At 41.8% G+C, this 25,361-nt stretch overlaps 2 protein-coding genes across 2 annotated transcripts in view; one reads left to right on the forward strand and one right to left on the reverse strand.

Annotated features, from left to right (window-relative positions):
• The window catches only part of HMGCS2 (3-hydroxy-3-methylglutaryl-CoA synthase 2), a 46,569-nt gene extending 42,662 nt beyond the window's left edge, over positions 1–3,907 (forward strand). The window contains exons 8-9 of the mRNA XM_032226361.1: positions 2,043–2,168; positions 3,563–3,907. Coding sequence (XP_032082252.1) covers positions 2,043–2,168; positions 3,563–3,669 — 233 coding nt within the window. The 3' untranslated portion in view covers positions 3,670–3,907. The remainder of the gene's footprint in view (positions 1–2,042; positions 2,169–3,562) is intronic.
• A 5,714-nt stretch (positions 3,908–9,621) lies between these two features.
• On the reverse strand, positions 9,622–23,850 carry PHGDH (phosphoglycerate dehydrogenase). The gene is made up of 12 exons (XM_032226670.1): positions 23,629–23,850; positions 20,127–20,278; positions 17,533–17,598; positions 16,658–16,712; positions 16,466–16,564; positions 15,950–16,082; positions 14,868–15,016; positions 13,941–14,093; positions 13,197–13,329; positions 11,640–11,767; positions 11,098–11,317; positions 9,622–9,861 (listed from the first exon to the last, which is right to left on the reverse strand). Exons 1-12 carry the CDS (start codon positions 23,782–23,784, stop codon positions 9,704–9,706), a joined length of 1,602 nt encoding a protein of 533 aa, XP_032082561.1. The 5' UTR covers positions 23,785–23,850; the 3' UTR covers positions 9,622–9,703.
• Between the last annotated feature and the right edge of the window lie 1,511 nt (positions 23,851–25,361).

The raw sequence follows: 25,361 nt of genomic DNA on the forward strand, positions 1-25,361 counted from the left end.
TTCAGTCATTTTCAACCTCTGCGCATTGTGTTTTAGACCTGGCCCAGTTTGCAGGGTTTGCTACAGACTATCACTGCATCCATGCCTCACGTTTTTGGCCTCTGTGCCTCATGTTTTCAGCCTCCAAATGCTCCATTTTAGACCCGTTGAAGGCTGCGGGAATCACCAGAGCACATCATCGCTGTCTGGAACCACCTGAAAATGCAACTTAGTTGCTATGCCTATTCATTGGCTGACCCTGTTACCACGTCTCTGCCAGTCAGGAACTCTCACACACACACTGACAGGACACTAGCCAGATGAAGATGGATGCTGGTAGGCAGAGGCAGATTTTTAATTTTTTTTCCTCACCTAAAACTAAGGTGGGTCTTATACTCCAGAGCATCTTATACTCTGAAAAATATGATATATAAAGTTCATATTTGGATTTAGGGTTACTAACTAAAGTGAGAGAATTACCATATTTTCTGGAGTATAAGACACACCTTTTTCCCTCATAAAAGAGGATGAAAATCTGGGTGCATCTTATACACTGAATACAGCATTTTTGGCCTCCCAAAACCCCGCCCCTGCTCATTTTTGCTCGCCCCCAGGAGCACTCTATAAGCCTCCTAAAGGCTATGCATGCCCTTTCCTTTGACAAAAAACAGGCCTGTTTTCGTGAAAAAATTTCAGAGTATAAGATGCTCCGGCGTATAAGACACACTGTCTCTGCCTACCAGCATCCATCCATCCATATTCATCTGACTAGTGTCTTGTCAGTGTGTGAGAGAGTTCCTGAGTGGCAGAGATGTGGTAAGAAGGTCAGCCAATGAATAGGCAGAGCAATTAAGTCAGCCAATTAGGGTTGTTTGGAAACTGAAACAGTATTTACTGTATGAGTAACAAGGAGACAACAAGGAGCCTTGGTGTGACTTAGGTTAACTTCTGTACAAAAGCTGCAAACTAGTCTGCAGCTCTGAAACTGAAACTAAAATTCCTCTCCTCTGCTTGTGTTTTGCTTGTATTTACTACCACATTAAAAAACCTCCTTTTGGTATTGTACTTTATGTGTTATATTATATATAAAGACACGTTATTGAATCCTGCTGAATCAGTTACTTATGTGTTCTTTCTGGATGTGATCTCTGCTGCAAACTCTGACCTGTCCTTGCAGCAAATAGTGAATAGCTAGGTCAGCTTCAGCATATTATTGCAGCTTGATTCAGCATGAGCAGCTGATTGGCAGGTGAATCGGCCTCCTGGAACACCCCCAAATCAATTGTTCCAGTTGTAGGGATTGCCACAGACCATCGCTGCCTCCGTGCCTCGCATTTGTGGCCTCTGCAAGTTGCATTTTCGTGTGGTTCCAGGCAGCAGCTATGTGCTCTGGTGATTCTCGCCGCGCTGGTCTAAAATGGAGCATTTGCAGGCTGAAAACACGAGGCACAGAGGCCAAAAAACGTGAGGCATAGAAGCAGCGATGGTCTGTGGCAATCCCTACAGCTGGAACATTTGATTTGGGGGTATTCCAGGAGGCCGATCCACCTGCCAATCAGCTGCTCATGCTGAATCAAGCTGCAATAATATGCTGAAGCTAACCTGGCTGTTCACTATTTGCTGCAAGGACGGGTTAGAGTTTGCAGGAGCAATCACATCCAGAAAGAACACACAAGTAACCCCTAGTAGCCTTCTAGCCCTAAATTGCTGTGCTGTTTTTCTTTCTTTCTGCTAACAAAGAAACCTGCCTGAGGCTCATTCCACATGCCTGCCAGACAGAGATAATGAGATAATGACCCTAGAGAAAGTTTGGCTCATATTAACACAAACTTGTCAATTCACACTCTGTGCATCAGCATTTCTCAACCTCAGCAATTTTAAGATGAGTGAACTTCAACTCCAGCTGAGGAATTCTGGGTCCCGAAATTCAACCATCTTAAAGTTGACGAAGTTGAAAAACACTGAGTTAGAGGGTGTAACACTGTCCTACCAGAGCATGAAGCTATTGTGTCTCAAGATAGCACCAGCTTTCTGACTTAAAGGTATATGACTTTTTATTTCAGGCTCTCCTCTGGAGAAACTGGTATCCAGTCTTTCAGATTTAGAGACTCGTTTAAGCTCCCGGAAATGTGTTTCTCCTGAAAAGTTCAATGAGATCCTGAAAGTCAGGGAGGATACTCATAATTCAGGTGAGCTCAAGAAAATATAGTCTTTAGTTTTACCTTGTGTATACCAATGTCATCTGTCCACTCTCAAAATATTTATGAAAAAAGTGGCAATCTGTGGAGACTGCCTCCCTCCCCTAATGGTTGGCTTTCAAAATTTGGGGGCATTTTTGAAAGTGAGGAGAGTGAAGGGCAAAATGGTACCTTAATACTTAAAGATGCTTAAGGAATTCATTCAATCATTATTATTCTTGTAATAGCATCACAAAAATGGTTCTTGACCTTCCTACTTTCATTAACTATTGACCATTTGAGGTAGACCAGTCCTGAAAGAAACTAAAACTCAGTTGAATCTTGAAAGCCTGAGGGAGATTCTTTCTGCCCTTCATATACTAAAGGAAATCCAGGTCAGGGTGGAGGAATCTTGGAGATTTTTTTTCTTATATCCTCATGTCTATTAAAGTGGATGCTGATATAATAGTTACTGAAATTATTTTTCGAGGACATCGGTGCCTCAGTGATGAAATTCAAAAATTTTCCCTACCGGTTCTGTGGGCATGGCTTGGGGTGTGTGTGTGTCATATGACTGGGTAGGTGTGGCTTGGTGGTCATGTGACCAGGTGGGCGTGGCTGCACAACTGACTCATACACAATGCAAAAACAGCTGGATTTCATACAAAAAGACCCCCTGCAACTAGCAGGAACCTCTCAGAGTCACAGAGAGCTCAAAAACAAACATCACACTTTACACAAAAACAACACAAAAGCTGCACAACGGGCTCACACACAATGCAAAAGCAGCTGGACTTCACACAAAATGGCCACTGCAACAAGCAGGAACCTCACAGACAATCAGACACAGCTGATTGTCGCACAGCTGAGGTAGTCAAAAAATGCTTAAAAACTTTTTAAAAAGTTTCCATGATCACCCGGCACAGCTGATTGTCACACAGTTGATTGTCAGAACTTTAAAAAACTTTTTAAAGCATTTTTTACTACTAGTTTGGGTGAACGGTAGCATTTCACCCCTGCTCTGCCTGTACAAGAACCCTACACTGCATGATCATTTGGGGATTGCCCTGATCTTGTTGATTTCCCATGTCATAACATCCTATGCCCATGCCATGAGGTGCAAACACTTCTACTCTTCCTTGTTTCTTAGCCACTGACCCTACTATTGCTAAGTGGGCCCAGAATAAAGACTACACATCCCTGAGCTGAATACATAGGAATCTCTTCTGGACGTTTGAAGTGAAATAATAATTTTGATAATGTTTTCCTGTCTCCTGAATGCATTGTAAATGCACATAGGAAGACAAGTGAGCATTGCTTTGAGAAAAAGTGTAGGTATCAATGCTAACTCTTTATATTGATTCTTACTGATTCATATTGGCTCATGTTGCTCTATCTTCCCATAGTTGACCACATTCCCCATGGATCCGAGGATGACCTGTTCCCAGGAACCTGGTACTTGGAGCAAGTGGATGAGAAAAACCGCAGGAAATATGCACGGAAACTAGTTTAGGAGTATAGAGTTGTCATTAATGAGATTTCTTTCTGGTAAATCAGAACCCTAGGTCTAAGAACTCTTAAGAGAAAGGAGATATGCAGATTGAAGGCTCAGTTGCCATTTATTAGGCAAAAAGGAAAAATGAAAATACTTACGAAAATGAGAATTTTGTTATAGTTTGGTAACTGCCTGTCTACCTATCCTGCTGTGCAGAAACATTTAAAATAAAGCACATAATTGTTAGACTTTTGTAGCTGGAAGAGAAATATGCCAATATTGTTCTTTCAAGCTGGTGTGTGCGTGTGTGTGTGTGTGTGTGTTGTTCAGTTGGGCAGCAAAATACAGCAGGCTGATAAACAAAGGTTGAATGGTTCATTATTCATAGACATGTGCAATAAAGAATAATATCAAATCAGAAAATTCCCACATGGCCTGTATAAAATTCCCTTCTATCCTGCCTGATATCAAAACAAAAGATGAAGAAAAATATTGTAAATACAGGTAGTCCTCAACTTATGTCCACAATTGAGTCCAAATTTCTGTGGCTAAGCAGGACATTTATTAAGTGAGTTTCCCCCCATTTTACAACATTTCTTGGCACAGTTAAGTGAATCACTGCAGTTGTTAAGTTAGTAGTTAAGTGAATCTGGCTTCCTCAGTGATCAGGTTGCAAAAGGTGATCACATGATCTTGGGACTCTGTAATTGTCATAAATGCATGCCAATTGCCAAGCATTTGATCACATGACCATGGGGATGCTGCAATGATGATGTGAAAAATGGTCATAAGTTACTGTTTTCAGGGTTGTTATAACTTTGAAGTCACTAAATGAATGGTTGTAAGTTAAGGACTAGCTGTAGTTGAGTATCTTTGAAAGTGTTTCTACAAATAGCTTCATTATAGACAAAAATTGCCATTATAGGGGAGGGGGGAATTAAATATTGAGAAAAATAGATTGCATCAGCTATCGCAAGAACTTAAGAATGACTCCCTAACTCGATTTAATTCAAACTCTTTTTAATTGAGGGCCGCATCAGTGTTGTGTTTGTCCTTGCAGGGAGGGGGTGTGGCAAGGGGAATGGCTAGCTTGATGTCACTCATGTCGGGGGCACCTGAGGTTGGGGGGGGGAATCCATTGTCTCCAGCAGAAGGCGGGCCAAACCTTGAACTCTAGAGGAGCCTCACCATCCCACATAGGCCACATGGAGGATCCCCCTAGACAGTGGCACAGGCTGTCCAGAGCCCTAGGCAATGGAGGGCAAGCATCCAGCCTGGTCCTCGAGCTCACAGGGCACCGGGGCCCCACAGCCCAGCCCAGCCCAGCCCAACCCCCGCTTCCCTAAGGGTATGGTATGCCCAACTGCACTTACCTCAAGGCTGCTGATGCTGCTCTCGCTATCTTTGGCTAGGTTGCTCATGGTGTGCAAGAGGGCAAAGTGTGTGAGTCAGAGAGAAGCCCACTCACTCTCCATGCAAGGTGACCTGGCTTTGTAATCAAAGCATCCTCAGTGATAGAATGGGAGACCGTCAGGAGACCAAGGGGATGGCAATGCACATTACTACTGCAATGCGCTCTACATGGGGCAGCCCTTGAAGAGTATTCGGAGACTTCAACTCATCCAGAACGCAGCCGCGCAAGCGATTGTGGGTGCACCTCGGTACACCCACGTTACACCTATCCTCCGCGAGCTGCACTGGTTACCGATCAGTCTCCGGATACGCTTCAAGGTGCTAGTCGTAACTTATAAAGCCCTTCATGGTATTGGATCTGGGTACTTGAGAGACCGCCTGCTGCCAATTACCTCCCACAGACCCATTAGATCTCACAGGGTTGGCCTCCTCCGGGTGCCATCTACCAGCCAATGCCATCTGGCTATTACCCGGGGGAGGGCCTTCTCTGCGGCAGCTCCGGCCCTCTGGAATGAACTCCCCGCAGGGATTCGGACCCTCACCTCTCTCCAGGCCTTCCGAAAAGCCGTCAAAACCTGGCTTTGTCGGCAGGCCTGGGGGTGATGAGTTCCCTCCCCTCTCGACATGTATGGTTGTGCGACTGTTGTCTACTTTTATTATTTGTATTTTGTCTTTTTATGTTCCCCCTTTTTTCCCCCCTTGGATTGTTCGCCGCCCTGAGTCCTCCCGGAGAAGGGCGGCATACAAATAATAAAATACAAATACAAATGGCGAAAGGCAGCAAAGTTGCGGGTAGTCAACTGCTAAGGCAGGATTTCCCTCAGACCCACCCTCCCTCCCATTATAATGCTCCTTCCTTCCCTTTTTTCCTTCCCTCTTCATTGTCCTTTCTTCTTCCTTCCCATTTCCTTCTTTTTCCTTCCTTGCTCTCTTCGCGTGGCTCCCCGAGCTCCATTTTTGCTGGCAGAGGGGTGCTGCACTTTCATTGTTTCCAGGGTGGTCTCACAAGCTAGATTTAAGCACCCATGGGCCGAATCCAGACTGCAGGCCTTGAGTTTGACACTTCTGCCTTAACATATTTGCAGGCATCTTTGATTCTAAGCCTACTCTCCAGCTCATTCATACCAATAGAAAATATATTGTACACGTTGTTTTAAAGAAAATGTATAATAAATAGGCTTGAAATAGAAATGGTGTGAATATGGAATCAAAGTAGGTAATTGCAAAGGAAAATATGACAGATATCTTGCTTGTATCACATATTAAGAACAAACTGCCCTTTCTATAAGCAGATATTCATCATTTCCAATTCTGATTCGCTAATCTCTGAATGGTCCACTTTTTTTTTTCTATACTTTCATGTTGGTCATATCCATTATCCAGCAGAATAGATCACATTCATTCAGGAAATTACATTTTTCTCAAATTCATTTTTGCTTCTTTCATTTTTACCAATGACTGGAACAAACCTATCATCACCCTAAAGTTTCCAATTTTCAAATACACCTCCAACAACCTAGATGGTACCAATTTATATTTTGTGGTACACATTTTAATTCATTAGTAATTTTTACTTTCATTTCCCTGCATATATTTTATCAAATTTACTTCAAAAATTAAATGTTCTTCATTTAGGTTTATTACATAGTTCCCACTTTCATTTAACATTTATGATTTATTTTATTCATTAGCTTATATTATTTACTCTATTTACATTTCAATATTTTGTATATTCCAGTCTTTAACGAAGAACCTCTGGTATCCATTGCTTGGTCAATATAGGCTTTCATATATTTCTATTAAGCCTTAATCCTACCTGTGCCAAATTCAGTATTCCCACTTACAATACTAATATGCATTTAGGATAGATGAAAGCATGGTAACAACAACAAAAAAATCCTTGCTTTTATTTCTATTTAGAATCTTTCATCCCCCATGGTCAAATTGCTTAACAGGAAAGAAGGGTAATCCAAGCTTTTGAGGACTGCTGGATTTCTATTGTACTGTAGAGTCTCATTGCTTATTCATGCTTGCTGTCAATATTCCAATTTACCCCTGTATTTGTATCCTTAGGCTATATGTGGGGCAGATTTCAACTCTTATATTTTGTGATTGTTGAGTTGCCATCGTTGCCTGACACATCTTAATACCGTATCTGCCTCAATTGTCATTTAATGCTGAGTTTTGAGATGGGGAAGAACAATAGTACATATATAACAATATCATGAAGCATCTGTCATGCCATATATTTCCATCAGATTGTGGGTCACAAGTAGGTAATAATGCCTTGGCTCGGTGGTACTATAGCAGATGCATTGGTTTGGCATCCCCACAATTTGTTGTGGATACTTCTGAATTTATGACTGATTTAAAGGGAGTATTTTTATTTTGTTAGGAATCAAAGTAGAGGAAACACAATATACTTTTGTATGCTGAAATGATTACTTTATCTGCAACCTGGGTTTAATTCAGCACCCAGATTTTCCAATGTATCAATTTGATACCAAGGCCCATGCCTCAGTTTTACAGTTTTATTCTTTTAATTTTTTTGAAATATTGGAAAATTAGCATGCTTCAAAGGAAAGCATCAGTCTCAAACTATCATACTTATTACTGGGTAGCTCTCACAAAAATATTTTTACACTGTGTTGATCAGCCGAGAGTTGCTCTTGCTTGAGGTACAAATGACCAGGCTCAAATTATCCTACTCTGGACACATTATGTGAAGAAGGCAGCTTTGGAGAAGGCTGGGAAAGACAGAAGGAAAGAGAAGAATAGGAAGAGCAGAAGTGAGGTGGGTGGATTCAGTTACAGTGGCAATGAATGCATCATTGGGAGACCTGAAAGAATAAGTTAGGAATAGATCGTCATGGAAGGTTCCACCACAAAACCGCGGACAACAAAATCGTACTCGACGAAAGCACGTATGTGACGTCATCACAGCGTGACGAAAACATCGCGCTGTGATCGATAAATGTAAAAATAAAGCGAAAACCTTACCCTAACCCCCCCAAACCTAACCCTAAACCTAACCCTAACCCTAAATCTAACCCTTAACCTAACGCTAAACCTAACGCTAAGCCTTAACCTAACGCTAAACGTAACCCTAACGCTCATAACCTAACCCTAACCCTTAACCTAACCCTAACCCTAACCCTTACCTTTATGTGAATCGGCTTGCTTTAATTTTATTTTTATTTCAATTTTTAATTTTTTTCGTCGTGCTGTGATGACGTCAAATGCGCGCTTTCGTCGAGCGCGCTTTTGTGGACCGCGGTTTTGACGGGTCACGGTCATGGAACACATGTATCTATGTGACTAGGAGTCAAAAATGACTTGATGGACATAAATCAAATCAATGTGCTAAATGCCATTGTTACCTTAAAAATTGTCTATATTAAAACTTTCAGAATTACACATTAGCTTTTCAAAAGGATCACCCAGCTCTAAAAGGCATTACTATAAGAAATTCAAGCATTTAATTATTTTTTAAAAAATGCAATTTTAAAAAACTATTGAAGAATAATGTATTTTAAGCAACTAGTCCCTGATTTAAAGAGGTGGATGTTGGGGATTTATTGACATTATAACCAGATACTTGAGGCAGGACTGTGGGGGAACTTAAGGGATTAGGGAAGCGGCATGTATGTAATAGGACTGAGATGGGAAATTCTGAATCTCCAATTAATCTTAGAATTGCTGTTTAAGGGAGCCGATATTAGTTGCAAGAATTCAGGAACCAGGATAGAATTCAAAAGTATTAGATGATTACCTATGCACAAGAATCTGATCTACTAACAGTCAAGGCAAATTGGCACCAGATAAGAGTCAATGGACTTCAAGAGGGACTGGACTTAGGTCATAAGGGCATAGAGACTGCAAACTGATTGATGCATCTGACCCTACCATCAGGCTCAGCCTGGCCATCTCCTACATCGGAATTAGATAGACAATGGTTACATTATAGAAAACATTGTTTGACAGCACTCAATATACCAATGCATTTTTCCATTTCTAAAAATATTTAGGTCCTTGGCTGTAAAAAGATTCAGAGGAGTGAGCATTTTTATGTACTAATAAATAAATTAGTGAAAAAGAGAGGGAGTGAGTTAAAAACAAAGAAAAGAAAATGGAAGTTCCATATAAGAGCTCCAAGTCTGCAGAGGATGTTGGTTTCCTGAAAAAATTGTTTCAGATATTGAAGGTGGTAACTGGATCACCTAAGACACAGATCCTCTGAAGAATTGAGGTACAATTTTCCCAAGTGTGAAATGTGCTGTGTCCTTTGTAAAGTTCTGTCCTTCAAACTAATATCTGAAAAAGCACTGTAGAAATAATACTAAAATAAATGTTATTTGCAAACAAAAGTAAGAAATGTATGATTTCTGAATAATAAAGCTACATCTTCTGTTTTCTTCAGAACTAAGAGCCATCTTGAATGATTTATATCAGTAAGTAGTCAAAAAAACCATTTCAGTTCTCACACCGAAATACGTTTTTATCTGAGAGCTCTCAAGGACAACAACTGTATTATACACAAAGCGATGATGCATAATATCATTTTTGCATTATTTTTAATTAGATATATAAGATTCACATTACAGAAACTGGTGGGCCCTGTCAGGTTCTTCACCAGAATTTAAAGTACCACCTGGAACACTTCTGTCAGATGTGGCTTCAGTTCCTGCAGGTTTTGTAGAGCAGAAGATAGACTCAGGACATTCCACTCCTGTCCACTATCATCGGTACTGGAATGATGGTAGCACAGCATCTCTATTTTGGTCTTCCTTAGCAGATCTGAAATCAGAACAATGCTCATTCCAGAAATCTGACTATGCATTTGCAGACCAGTAATCTTATATGACTACACTGCTAATTTTTGGTGCCAAATTGTGGTGAAATTTGTTAAAAAATAAAATGCACAAAATAGATCTATATTTTAATTTTGAAACATTTCCTACACCCCCTTAATAAAGGAAAAAGATCAAAAGTTATGTCACTCTCCACACTGTTGTCACACTGTTTATCTCTCTCCCTTATACACATCCTTATAAAAGGATTGGGGTTTTTTTTTTAAAAAAAAAAACTACTTCATAATGACTGCCTGTCATATAGCACATATTGTGAGTTCATTACAAATTGTAATTTGTAATAAACTCATGTCTGGAACTTCCAGAATAATTTTTCAATTTTCTCTTCATTAACCATGTCATTTATTTCCATATATCACAGAAGTGCTTTCCCTACAGGTAATCCTTGCTTAGCAATTCTAATCAGGGCAAGAATTTCTGTTACAAAGCAGTCATTACATGAAACGTGATCATACCACTTAACAACAGCAGTTCTGGTAGAGACCCAGCTGCAGTTGTTAGAGCCAATAGCTTCCACAGCTTACCACACATCATCAACAGCATGAGGGGGAAGATGCAGGAGGATGGCAAAACACAGCTGGAGGTGGTGAAGGATGGCAAAAATAGGTGATGGCAGTGAAGTGCAGGATGACTAAAAGGGCAGATATGGGGGGGGGGAGTTGAAGCACACACTGCGAAAGTAAATGTGGCTGGGCTTCTTGGTGCCTGAAATTTGATCACATAACTACAGGACTGCAGTAACCATAATTTTGAGAACCAGTTATAACTACAGTTTGTTCAGTGCTGCTCTAACTTCAAATAGTCAATGAATGAATAGCCATTAAGTAAGGACAACCCATATTTCCCTCCACCCCAAATCCCATAAGCAGATGGTTATAGCAATTATATACCAATACAGATCATATTATTCATTAGATCATGGTTTAAAGCATCTTTATAGAACTATTAAATTTTTCACCTGTTCTTTATCATGCCTTGGAGCACTTACCATAAATGTTCTTCTAAAATCCAATGTTATTCATAGATACACCAAAGGTAGTTATATTCATGACTCATCCTTGTCTATGGTTTTAGTCTTTGGAGCACAAATTGGAGGGAACTTGATTCTAAACAAAATTCTTACTAAAAATCAGTGAAGGGGATGAGAAATGCTTTGTCTTACCAATAATTGTTGGTAACACACTGACACTGGAGGTCTTGGATTTGTAGAACAGTAGAGGACCATTGAGGGGAACCAGCTGCTTGAACTTTGCTCCGTTGAGTTCTAGCAAGCATGGAATGGTGCCTTGCACAGAGCCAACAAGCACATGAGGGCTATTGGGTGCAGTTAGTTTCAATTGTCCATTATTGCCCAGTGCTCCGTCAGTATGAGTAGTGGTGATCTAGGAATCAGAAAGAGGGAAATTAGTACACTGCTTTCCCTGAAAGAAGAATTTTGTTCCAGATATGCATAGCTGCAGAAAGGTGAGTTCTTGTCTATCACGAAAACAGAAGTGTAGGGTTATTATATACAGCCATAACTGTCCTGGGAAAGATGCATACCTTGAATTTCAACCTGTTTTATAATTATGGAAATATTCAGAAAGAAATAGCAGCATTTCTTAAGGGATAATAACTTTGCACATCTCCTTAATGATCCTGCAGTTGTCTCAAAGGCCTGCAATAAACTAGCCCTTGGATCAGAGGATAAAGGGAGTTATGTACCTTCAACCCAGCCTCTTGAGCCAGAAGCAGTCCATTCACAAGGTTCACATTCTTCTGTGTAGTTTCTTGAAGAAGCCCCATTGCCACTGCAGGAATCAAGTAGTTGCTGGACTTCTGCAAGGCTGAACCTAGTGAAAATTACAGGCATGATTGAATCATCAGAAGGCACTTAATATTATCTCTCCTCAGAAGATGTAACTGAGGAGCAAAGTCCAGGGTTTCAAACAGAAGCCATCCCTGTACGCAAAATTGCAAGTTTCCATTTGTCTCTTGTTAGAGACTACAACAGGTACGGTAAGTCTTTTCCTGATAGATGATCCTCTCACCAGCTTCACTCCTTCAGAGAAGGAAAAGGCCCTTTGTCTCTCACCCTAGCCAGGAGCAACCCAGCATCCATACATTTAATAGACAGATTGGTTCTGATATGGAAAATAAACAAAATATTGATAAGGAAGCTAACTAAAGACTCCCCCCTCCCCCATAAACATCGTATTTGCTGAGAATACCATATTATAGAAAACAACAGAGCAAAAGCTAATGGAGCAAGATGCTTTTGAAAGTGAACATGTGTAAATAAAGTAGAGGCTAGGAAAGATAATGGTGGTGATAGATAGGATAGGTAAAAAGAGAGAGAGATGATAGAGTTTGAAAAATCAAGGTGAGTGGAGAATCTTGATGGATAGAACAGTTCTCAGTTGCAAACACTGATACTCTCCATCTGGTGGAGTATGAGAGCAGAATGTGATTCACTTATTGAATATATAGAATTGAAAGAGCCACTGCACTCTTGGCTCTTTCAAAGCTTTGGGACTTTGAAGGAAGAATAAGTTGCCTAGCTTTCTGTAGCTTTGCAGCTCAGAACAAAAGCTTCTATGGCATATTTTTATATTTCAAGTAGGAAGGGGTCAAGCTCAACAGCTTAAGAATCATCTTACATGGATTAAACTGGGAAAAATAGATCCACCCCAGCACTTACTTGCAAATAAGAATCATTACTCAAATTGGAATACAAAGTCGACATGCACAGAATTAATTTTATTAAATGATCATTAATTCAGATGGAGAGTGTTGTCTTCCCCTAACCCATTTTGGAAAGGTAGCCTTCTGGCTATTATATAGATGTGTATATCTACATACATACACATACACACACACACACCCCACACACAAACACATATGGATCTCATGCATCCTTTTGTTGCAGAAGAAATTCCCACAATTAGTTTAAGTGAGAATAAGCAATCCTAGAGAAGGACATGATTAATCTAATCTAATCTAACATCTAACAATTTCTGAAACATGTTTTCTTAAAACTTTGAGAAGAAAGCAGAAGTCAAAACAAAGAAGGAAACATAAGACATCCCAGAGAGGGTGAAAGCTATTGACTCTCTTTAAAAAGATGAAATCTCACACAAGAGAAATTATCTAGGCTGAAAACTAAAGCTTTTCGGTTTAGTTAAGTAGGAAGATGAGAGAACAAAAGCAAAGGAGTGAAAAGATTTTGGTAAAAAGCCAATATTTGAAGGCCAAGTACTATGCCTGGCTCTCTCATCTCACCCTCGGTAATAAGCTGCACACTTCCATTCAATTGGTGGCTCAGTGCATGTAGCACACTTCCTAAAGCTCTAGCCAGTGCAATCCATGGCTTGGTATGGGATGCATATGCACTGCTAAGAGCCTGTCCATTTACCTGAGAGAGGGAAGAACAGAAATGTAAAACTGCCTATTGGACTAGACTTCCAACCCACAACCCTTTCCCCAGTTATACAGGGACAATATTTTCACATCAAAATGCATTAAGTACCAAATTTGATGAGTTTCATAGCAGCTGAATACCAACATATCTTATTATCTTCTTTGAGAATCTATCCCCTTGGGGTATTTAGCCTGAGGTCTGCTTTCAATTTTAGAACTGAATATCTTTCCACTGTGTCAACCAGTTCTATTTTTATTATCATTTGTAAAAAGTAATACTGGCAGTCACACAATGAAAGTTAGCACTTTTAAGCTCGATAGGTCAGTACAAGCACTGGCTGAACTTTAGGTTTAATTTAATACTGTGTGTTTTAGCCTGTATTCAAGTCAGTTATGTTTATCACATCTCAAATGGGTTGTGTGATGCTGTGATTTTGCTTACAATTCAACTCTTTCTGAAAAAAAAATGAAATGTGCTAGAATATGTGCTGGTCTTTGACCATAATAAATATTTGATGATGATAAGTTTAAAATTAAAATTAGTTACATGAATTTTAAAAATGATATGCAAATCGTGACTAGCTGAGGATTGAATGTGGGACTCACAGTGCCAACCAGTGCCTTGCCCTGGGCCAAGTCTACAAGCTGCATGGCAATATCTCTTCCACAGCGGCTCTGCGCTTCTCTGGTACTGGCACCCAGGTGGGGACAGCTGATTACATTGGGATGGTTAACCAAGGCTTTATTCTTGGGTGGCTCCTAAAAAGGAAAAATGATTTGTTTAGTTATAAAAGGCTAAGCCCAGGCTTAGCTGATTTAGAAACAAATTATTATCCTTAATAATGCAGACACTGTAAGACTCCAACTACTTTTGCAGTGAAACAATAAGGAGCAGCATTTTCACATATTTAGCTCTAGAACATTAGTAGATAACTATGTATTTTTCATCCTAAAGTGCACAATTCAATTCAATTCAATTTATTGAACTTGTATGCCGCCCTATTCCCGGAGGGACTCAGGGCCATACAAAACACACAGGACAAAAACAGAAAACAGAGACAATTTAAAACTACTCAACAGACGCAGCAATTCAAGTGGGACCGGGAACTCATCAGCCCCAGACCTGCCGGAACAGCCAGGTCTTGGCGGCTTTGCGGAAAGCCTGAAGGGTGGTGAGGGTCCGAATCTCCACGGGGAGATCGTTCCAGAGGGCCGGAGCAGCCACAGAAAAGGCCCTCCCCCAGGGGGTCGCCAGTCGACACTGGCTAGTTGATGGCATCCGGAGGAGGCCTAATCTGTGGGATCTAATTGGTCGTAGGGAGGTAATTGGCAGGAGGCGGTCTCTCAAGTAAGAAAGAACACTTTCCCCAATCACAGTACATGACCAAAAATATGGCCTTTTACTTCCAGAGTTCCTCAGCCAGTTTGGCTGTCACAGGAAATGGCTGTAGAACAAGTAGTTCCACCTGCATCAAAACTTTGCCCAGCAGAACTGAACTGCTAAAAGCAAAGCAAGATGTCACAAAGCCTCACCTCTGTGAAAACATCTAAAGCTGCGCCTCCACAGCGGCCAGACTGCAGAGCCCGCAAAAGGGCACCTTCATCCACAATACCTCCTCGAGCACAGTTGATCACCTGGACCCCATGGCGGCACTGACCAAATGTAACGTCATTGAGAAGCCCTAGAAAAAAAGCAGCAGCAAAAGCAGAGAACTTGAGTGAAAGCCCAATGTATTATTCTTCTTGTATTTCCCCTTGTTAGAAATTTGCAACACAATTATATCACATGCCAAGTGAACTGACTGCCTTTCCATTTAGCTTGAATACTATCTTTTCCTGTAGGAAAATTCAAAGCTGTGAACAAAGCAATAAACCAGTTTAGAAAGAATTATTCAAGCAAGTTACCATAGTAAAACATGGGCTTCTCTCATGGTTTCCACAATTACAGCTGCAGAATTTTAATACAAAGACACATAACAGCTCCTCCCCCATTATCCAGAATTCTTCACCGTTTACAATGTAGTAATCCTTGTCTGCACCATTAGGGTTTTCTAACATACATCCATATTCTGACTTCTCCATTCCTTATCCCCAAAGAATTCCTTTTCCTCATTCAAGATGCCTGCTTACCACATATAACTTCTCATGGTCAATCATTCCAATTTTCCATCCTTACTGTCAGCTCACTAGCTAGAACAGACCAGGAAATCAACTCCAGATAGGCTAAAACTACTTTTATTGAGATTGGTTATATTAAAAGAATCATGCAAGTCTGATTGTACAATACTACCTCCTCCTCCTCCTCCTCCTCCTCCTCCTCCTCCTCCTCCTCCTCCTCCTCCTCCTATTTCAATGAATTATGGAAGTGTCTGCTTCAGCCACTTTCTTATTTTATTTAAAAATGCTTCAGCTCCTTTTGCTTAGGCAATGAATCCTGCATATCTCTGTCAAAATTTCTTCCTTACTCCTTACGTTGCCTCCTTTCTCACTCAGTTTTATTTGCATAAATTGTGGTTATATAATCTGTTCCTAATAAGCAGCAAATGTGAGCATGCATAACTCAGTTCTACACATGGATCCCCCCAAAACAAGGGGCCTCAAACCTAGCACTTTACCTGTGGTGGAAGGCAGGAGTGGGGTGTGCACTGTGATGAAGTCACACAATGGCCAGATCTGTTCCAATGACAATTGTTCAACACCAAAGGTAGCTGACTCCTCAGGTGTGATTATGGGGTCATAGCCTATGGTCTACACAAATAGAGAAGAAAGAAAAGTTTTCTGAATGGCTGAGATTTCCATATATCACCACCACTAGGAAATAGGAGCACTGGCTATAGCAATAGCAATAGCAGTTAGACTTATATACTGCTTCATAGGGCTTTCAGCCCTCTCTAAGCGGTTTACAGAGTCAGCATATTGCCCCCAACAATCTGGGTCCTCACTTTACCCACCTCGGAAGGATGGAAGGCTGAGTCAACCTTGAGCCGGTGAGATTTGAACAGCCAAACTGCAGAACTGCAGTCAGCTGAAGTAGCCTGCAGTGCTGCATTTAACCACTGCGCCACCTCGGCTCTCCGCAGCCTTTTTGAGAAGAGGAGGTCCAAGGCAGCTGAGGGGGAGATCACTCTTACCTTCATGCCAAAGGACTGCATCCGAATGGCTACCTCTCGGCCAATCCTGCCAAGGCCTAGAATGCCTAGGGTCTTCCCTTGAAGTTCCATCCCCATAAACTGCAGCAGAAAGACACATTGGTTTGAAACAATTTCTAATCTTTCTATAAATATATGAATGTCCTATCTGACATTCCCACAGAATCAGCTTACCTTTTTACGGTCCCACTTTCCCTCTTTCATTGAGGCTGCAGCTTGTGGAATTTGCCTGAAATAACAATTTGTTGCAAACAGTCTCTAATAATAACTTTTAAAAATCCCCAGGCTTTTTTAATCAGGGTGGCACTGTTATTCCTTATTATTCTGTTTTTATTTGATGAGTTCTGAATTGCTGAATTTTGATTTCAAGCTGTTTGGTTACTACCAATTATATGCATACCATGCACCTTCATATTAAGACTTACTTTACTTAAATTGATATCCCATATTTAGGAATACAAAATACAAACATAAGTCAGTCAGTTAGTCTAACGAAATAACTAGAACTAGTACAATACCAGAGGTGGGTTCCTACCAGTTCGCACCTATTCGGTAGAACCGGTTCATCAAATCTACCAAACCGGTTAGAAAAGGTTCCACCAGTGGACCCGGAAAGCAGGCCACACCTACAGAAGAGGTTCCAAAAAATTTTGAAACCCACCACTGCTACACAGAGAGAGAGAGAGAGAGAGAGAGAGAGACAGACAGACAGACAGACTGACACAGAGAGAGAAAGAGAAAGAAAGGAAGAAATAAATAAAGAAAAAAGAAAGAAAAAGAGGGAGATGAAAGAAAAAAAGAAAAAAGGGACAGAGAGACAAAAGGAAGGAAAGAAAGAGAGAGAGAAAGAAAGAAAACACATGGCCGGCAAGCCACTCCCACAAAGGAGGCCACACCCACAGAGTAGGTTCCAAAAAATTTTGAAACCCACCACTGTACAATATCCTCTCAACTCCTTATGAGATTTTAACTCTTTTCTTTGTTTGTTTAATATTTAATTTCTTGCAAGATACAGAAGTCCATTCTTTCCCAGAAATGATATTACTTACCTGGCCAGACTCATGATCATACCACATGTTAGCTCTGCTGCACTGAGACTATTGCCAGTGGGAGTACTATGGGACAAAGCAATAAATAAGAAATATAGTGTTAACAGTTCCTAGTCACTTGGGAGAGCAATCAACATAGGCTTCTATGCACTCATTTCATAGACATTGTTTTCCCAGAACTAAAGTAGCATTCCAAATAGACACTACACACAGGCTGTTGAATGAAAAAGACACAAATGATGTTTAGGAAGTTCTAAAAGATAGTGCCCCATAATTGAAATTGTGTTTTCAATTCTTTGTAGCTGAAAAGAAGAATCTTGGGAAGAAAAGACCTTTCATGCCGTGTCTCAAAACTTCAAAAAGTATCCACCAGCAATTAATCTGTTCTCTTCAACTAAAAAAGACTAAATGAAATCCTACTACCATAGTTAGTTCATGTCTGAATTAAACAATTAAAATTCATCTGTGTATCTGAGAGGTATTTCCAATGATCAGAGTGCATTTAAATGAACTATGAAAAAATAAGCAATAAATGAAGAATCAACACAGCACATAAGTGACTTATAGATGAAGGCAAAAAGACACCATATAAACTTAAAAGCAACCTGAAATATTTTCAAAGGCAAAAAACAAGTAGATTTTCTCCTGTAGAGTTAATAGGAATTACTATTCTTAAGGAGTTGTAATTTTGGCAATAATGGGGAATATTTTTTTTTAATTCCACTTGCTTGGTTTTTTTTCCTTCAAGCTGAGCTGCATGGATTGAGTTGAATACAGGTAGTCATCGGCAACAGGTAGTTATGACAATTCAGTACAAAATTTATGTTAAGTGAAACTTTTGTAAAGCGAGTCTTGCCCTATTTAACACCTTTTCTTACCACAGATGCTAAGTGAATCATTGCAGTTAACAAGTTAGTAACTTGGTTATTAAGTGAATCTGGCTTCCCCATTGACTTTGCTTGTCAGAAAGTTTCAAAAAGTAGTCACATGACCTTGGGACACAGCAACGATCATATAAGTATGAACCAGTTGCCAAGCATCTGAATTTTGGTCACATGAGCATGGAGACGCTTCAAAGGTCATAACTGAAAAATGGTTATAAGTCACTTTCTCAGTGCCATTGTAACTGAACGGTCACTAAATGAACTGTTGTTACGTCGAGGACTACCTGTAGTTGTCCCTAGGATGAGTAGGAAGACAGTGTTTATTCAATTTCTCTTTTCCTGAGCCTATGCAGGGATGATTGTAAAAGGGAGATGATTCTCTTCCTATGAGAAAAAAAGAGGCTAAAGATCTTAAGAAGTTTACCACAGGCAAGGAAATAGCATGCTCAGTTTCGCAGTTAAGGAAAGTCTTCAGAAGATATAAAGTTATGCTAAGCATTCACTTCTCCAACAAGGGTCACCCAGAAACTCAGAGCTGAGAAAGGGATTGTTGCAGGGACGTGCAGTCAGGAGGGGCAGAGCCTCACCACCGTCATCATGAAAAGAAAAAAAATGTAAAAGGCAAAAGGCAAGAGCTGAGGTCAGGCTGAGCTAGTTGCTGCCAGTCACCATGGATGACTCTGCTTAGTGCTTAACTGTTTAAAAAGGCCTCTAAAAAAGCGCCCTCTACAGGAGGAGGCAGGAGAACATCGTGCCTCATCTAGTCTGACTTTAGGCGTTTTATGATCACTCGAGCAGAGCTAAGCAAGGATTAAAAGCCTAAAATTTCCTGACGTAGGTGAGGCACGTCGTTCTCAAACTTCATCCTCAAGTGTAGATCCCTCCCCAAGTGTAGTTTGATTGCAGGCAGAGCCATGTTGCCTTTTCACACACACACACACACACACACACGGATAAAACTATATAAGCCCAGCTTCACTGATTACAAGTTTGAAAAGGCAATGTTGCTCTGCTTGCAATCAAAGGCTTGGATCGGCTCCCCTCCAGCTTCTCTACCTCTTCTCTCACCCCAGCCTGAAAGCAGGAGGTGAGTGGGTGGGTGGGCTTTCTTGCATTTCAGGCATTTCCCACCCAGACAGCAGGCTGCATTTGCAATGGTGGAGGAAGGCAGCAGGGGAATGGGAGAGGGGGTATGGCAGAGCAGCTGCTTTCAAGCCATTGGAAAATATATCCAATCCAACTTCTGTGTTTGTGTCTGTTTGAGAGAGGGAGGAAGGAGCGGGAGGGAGAAGAAAAAGAATGAAGGAAACTTTTTCGCAAAGGAGAAAAACAAATGCAGTCGCTTTAAATCGGAACTAAGCATGCTTGGCTGTGGAATTCTGGGAGTTGAAGTCCACAAGTCTAAAAAAATATGAAACCCACCACTGTGTCAGTGCCTCACCAGTCATAAACCTCACCGCACGTCACTGGATTGTTGCTACCGAATCCTAGTATCATATGTGCTCATCCTTTCAGCAAATGTCTTTCAGAAAGAAGCCTGCCGATTCATTGCTCCTAAACTTTTGCTCCTCTGCTTTATTAACAAATCCAGGAGTTGAAGATCAGACAAGATAAGCCTGCTTTGGAATTAGGTGCCTGGTGATCTCTGCATTCCCTTCCATGTAAAAGCAGAGAATGCTTTTGCTCTCTGGCAATCTCTTGCTGACTTACTTCATGACTAGGATTCCTTTCCTTGTAGCAGCCTCCACATCTACATTGTCAACTCCGGTTCCGGCTCTTCCAATGATCTGCAACTTTTCCGCTGCATTGATGATCTCTGCAGTCACTTTGGTTGCTGAGCGTACAATGAGCCCATCAACATCCTGAAGAAATCAAAATCCAATCAGCAATTGGATAAGGGAACACAAAGCTGCCCAGAGAACTACAATCAAAGCTTAGAAATGTGCCCTCTATTCCTGTTCCTAGACCAGACAGGTATCAGGAAACTATAAGGAGGGCTGAAAGCTGCATCAGTTATAGATAACACACCAATTCATAGATCACCTCTACAGACACTCTGCAGAAAAGAAGTAATTTTAAACAAAGAACCTGAGAAAGGCTAAAATGCCTAACCCACCTCCTCCATCCCTAGCTCTGTTCCTCTTGTAAGAGAACAGGGGTGTCAAACTCAAGGCCTATGGGCCAGATCCGGCCCTGGATGTGCTTGGCTCCGGCCTGCACTGCGGTTCTAGAAATTGTAAGAGGCTGGCCCCCGTCACTTCAACCCAGTACATACTATCCTGGCATGTGTGCTTGTTTGGAGGTGGTGGGTGCATGCATGCACAGGCCCAGCTCATCCCATTCCGGCATGCGCACAGGTGGCGGGCCAGCATTATCTTGTCCATCGCTCGCCCCTCTGTCACCACCGCTGCCTCCTCTGGACACTGCCGCAACTGCCATTCACAGTCTGCTCCCCCCTGGAGGAGGCCTGGCAGCCGCCCCCTCCTCATCACCCCTCACTGTGCCAGCCCTCCACCTGGGTGGCCAGCCTGCCTCTCTGGCTGTTTCCCTGTGATTCTCGTGCTCCCCAGCCTGCTCTGCGGCCAGCGGCATTCCCCCCACTTGGGGAGAGGGTGAGGTGGGAAGTACTGCGGTAGCACTGAGGCAGGGGAGTGTGAGGAGGAGGGCTGGCACGATGTGGGTGATGAAAAGGGGGTAGCTGCTGGGGTTTTCCTTTCTCTCAGTAAAAGTTCTTTTGAAAATGGATTCAGGAGTCTTGCTTTCTTGAGGGGGCCAACTGGGGCAGGTCTGACACATTCTTCCAAAACCAATTCTCTATTCCCTTGTCCATTTCATTGAAGGCAAAAGGGGGAGAGGTAGAAATTCCATATATGTGTATTGCCTTTGCATGAAAAAAACCTAACATATAGTATATGGTTGTTGAAAGAAATGTCCTTTTGGGTTCAGCTCCAAGTGGGGAAGAAGACACTGGAGACATGGAGGCTGCTAGGAAAGATGGTTTATTGTTGGACAGGGCCACATGGCTTGAGCCCTGTACAGAAAAGGGGATCACGTGTTTCAATGTTGATGGAGAAGAAGAGAAGGGCCGAGGAAGGGGCTTGCTAGGCTTTTTATACCCTGTTTAGTCCCACCTCTCTGTTTCCTGTTCCTGTGTAAGAAATGTATTCTGACTGGTTGTCAGACTCCCATGGTGCCATGCAGGGGCTACTCTTTAGGCTGTGATGAGTTCTCAGTTGCCTTGTGGTCAGTTGAGTAATATCCCTTCCCCCTACAGCTGCAGTGAGGAGAAGTCTTTATTATGTAAAGTGGGCTAGCCTGGCCATCTTAATGGCCCATTAGCTGAGGATGGGCAGAAAGCTATAGGCAACTATTCTGTCTTTTAAAACATGTTTCTTTTCACATCCAGAGAAATATTCTGCCTTTTCAATATTTCCTAGGATATTTCATTTTTCTGGGAGAGGGCTGGATGATAACTTCCCACATGGTGATGTATCACAAAGGAGGAAAAAATAAGATATTACCCACATGAAATATAGGCCCTGCACTCATCACTTTATCCCCAGGATCCTCCCTGGACCCACAGAGTGTCCCCCAGTTGATTTTTCTGGACCAGGTTCAAACTGCAGCAACCAAGAATTCCCTTTTTAAAGAATCTATTTGTAGAAACGCATACTGTATACAGGCCACCTTCCTTTTTTAAAGCTCTCAGTCTAGAAATATATTGTGTACTGTACAAAGTTTAACATAACTTCCTCGTTAGAAGGGGGGGAGGTTTTTCTGGCTATTATTATTGATCACTGGAAAGCAGCACATGATCAGTTTCACCCTGCATAGGACTCATCGGGATGCAAATCTTTTTACTCCCTTATGTCTAATAGGCACAGCATGAGGAACATTAAGTCAATTGTCTACTTTTAGCTTTCTTTGGTGGTTAGACAGGTGCAGGCAAGTTCCTTTCCAGTTCCAGAAGCTTAATATGTAGCCAAGCAAATTTTATCTCTCCCCCTCCTTTCCTCCAAACAGGGGTGTGTGGAAACAAGGACATAATTTTTTTCAACAGAATCCCACCAACTTCCTCTTTGTAATTGGCAAAATGTTCCTGGGATTGGCAACAGCCATTGGAAACAACCCAATTTCTCAGGACTAGAGCCAAGGATAAATTGGGCCAGTTCACAACCAGCTTTTAGTTCTACAATCTTCCAACATAATTGGAGGCAAGGAATGAGGCGGTGTTATGCAAATTATTGCGGACTCGGGTTACCGCTGGAGCTGTGTCTCCCACTGAGTTTAAAGGAAAAATTGTTCTCCAAGAAACAAATCAATGGAGTGAGGTTGAATCTAATCACCCCAATTCTTCAGATTCATTCTTCAATTTTCCCATCATCCGCAAATATAGCTTTTAAAGAAAAACTGGAAAGTTAAGACTTGGGCCATTAGCACGTTCGATTTACAAATTCAGCAACCTTTATTCGAGCAAACTATTCTGGAACCTCTTATTTTCTCCACTACCAAGCCAGAGGAACAGTTGCACTTTATGCACCCGCTTTCTATCCTGCAATACTTGTATTATTTTTTTCATTCTATTTATTGTAATCACCCGCTCCAGCGGACTCTTGGCGGCTTACAAAATATAACACATTAAAACAAGTGAAAACTAAAAAGAGCCATTAAAGAAAAGTATGACGGGGGGGGGGGGGAGGGATTGAATTAGGAACTCTCGAGCTTGAACATGCGATCTATCTCGCATTGCTTGTTACACAAGTTTCCACTATTGAATCACGAGAGTCTATAGAGCAGTGTTTTTCAACCTTGGCAACTTGAAGATGTCTGGACTTCAACTCCCAGAATTCCCCAGCCAGCTGGCTGGGGAATTCTGGGAGTTGAAGTCCAGACATCTTCAAGTTGCCAAGGTTGAAAAACACTGCTATAGAGGGATGGGAAGACTAAAATAGCGAAGTTCTCCTTATCCCCAATCGTTAAAACGAATATTCTAACTTTAGTCCCTGCATTCTTTACAATACAGATATGAATTCATGAACACAGCTGGAAGTGGAGGGAGAAAGTGGGACACAGCTCATCACCTTATCTTGCCTAGCTTAACGTTTTGTCCCCTGTCCGTCCCCCCCCCCTTCCGGCATGGAAACTTATCCGGGGGATTATTTGACGCCTTAGAGGGGTGAAGCGAAGTAACCTCAGGTTCTTTTGGTCTTACCTTGATCTCGGCCTGCAACTGTTCTTTGCTGAGATTAGATTTCTCTAGGACTTGGATTCCGGCCGCCTCCAGGATCTGCTTACAGCAGGGATCCAGGCTATCACTGATCAACACTTTAGCCAGGGGGAGCGTTCCTGCAGCTGCTGCCGGGGCCATTCTAGCTTCGCGGTAGGGCTGTAAGCTACTCGTTTCCTAAGCTCTTGAAGGCGAAAAGAGGGAGACGGCTGGTTCGCAGCGCGTGATAAAGACTCGCTCGCCCTTCGCTCGATTGGAGCGGAGTGTCAAGGTCCCACCTCCCTCCCCTTTTTCCTCAGCCACCATAACCTCCGCCCCTGGAATTTTCCCTTGCACCAGCACAAATACCTTGGCTTCGGTCTGCCACTGTTGAATTACTTGTTGACAAAAGCGAAGCGGGCCCAAAGGTTCTCTCTCGCCTCGCTTCTCTCTCGCCACTCTTCAGTTTGCCTCTTCCTTGCCTTGAGCTGACCTGAGTGCATTTGCGGAGACACTTCGGTTGCCCCGAGGCGTGCTTGGAGTGGAAAGTAATGCAGCTGGAAAAAAAGGGCACAAGGCGGACTCTGTTACGAAGGGCCCGTACTTGGCGCTCATTCTCGGGTTTAAGGCACACTGAACCACACAAACGAGACTTGGCATCCATCCGAAGGGAACAGCACAAATCTGCGTTGCACCAGCAAAAATCAGTAACTACCACGTCAGCAAAAAAAATCCGCCGATGCTTTTTGCTGCCTGGAAGTCTATCAGGTTCAAACCACTCACGCCTCTGCACGCTACACGTGTGATCTTCGCTCGTACCTCTGAAATTGTACAAAAGCTGTGGCTGTACGAATTTCTCCGGCAGATATATGCTTCAACTGGTGATATAAAAATACAAAACGGATCAGGAACGTTGCCAAAGTCGTTAGCCTGAAGCAGAATATAAATGCAGACATCACTAACCACAAATATTACTTTGAGTAGGAATCTACTCAGCCAATATTCACTTGCTTGCGCTCTCTATCTCTCACACACATGTACAGAACTTTACAAGGAGCAATACAATATCTGATTTCTTAAAAGTGAAGTTTAAAACAGTTATGGACTGCTTACTTTAAAATCTAGTTAAAATGCCCAAGTTCTTTTAAAGATTCTCCTAACATATTGACTAGGTTTGTACCAGATACTAAGTTCAGACAAGTACTTGTAAATATGCTGTGTAAATCAATTGGTGGGTAAATTTAGATTAAGCTACATGCATTTGGGGTGTCTGTTCCAGTGAGCAGAAAAATCAGGACTTTGGGTCTCTGTCATTTACAGCCATCCAGGTAAATAATGGTAATGCTGGAAATAACCACACTAGAATAGCATATCAATTAGCAATAGCAATATAGCAATAGCAGTGGACTTATATACCGCTTCATAGGCCTTTCAGGCCTCTCTAAGCGGTTTACAGAGAGTCAGCATATTGCCCCCAACAATCTGGGTCCTCATTTTACCCACCTCGGAAGGATGGAAGGCTGAGTCAACCCTGAGCCGGTGAGATTTGAACCGCTGACCTGCTGATCTAGCAGTAGCCTGCAGTGCTGCATTTAACCACTGCGCCACCTTGATGCAACATCAAGATTATTCACCCAAATGTTCCCCTAACAGACTTGATTTCCTGACAGTTTCCTTTGTGAATGAGAAGTACTGGTACATATAATTGTTATAATTAAGCCAAACAACTTGTAGGAAGT

The sequence above is a fragment of the Thamnophis elegans genome, chromosome 11, assembly GCF_009769535.1.
Source record: "Thamnophis elegans isolate rThaEle1 chromosome 11, rThaEle1.pri, whole genome shotgun sequence".
Taxonomy (NCBI): domain Eukaryota; kingdom Metazoa; phylum Chordata; class Lepidosauria; order Squamata; family Colubridae; genus Thamnophis; species Thamnophis elegans.

Bases quoted from the DNA above. Each gene is read 5' to 3' on its own strand.
- PHGDH (XM_032226670.1), bottom strand. From the start codon at position 23,784: ATGGCCCCGGCAGCAGCTGCAGGAACGCTCCCCCTGGCTAAAGTGTTG. The intron at 13,330-13,940 runs GTGAGTCCCACA...TCCCTCTCTCAG, and splicing joins GCAAGGCACTGGTTGGCACT to GTAAATGGACAGGCTCTTAG. The intron at 9,862-11,097 runs GTAAGACAAAGC...TTCTGATTTCAG, and splicing joins TGTGTTACCAACAATTATTG to ATCTGCTAAGGAAGACCAAA.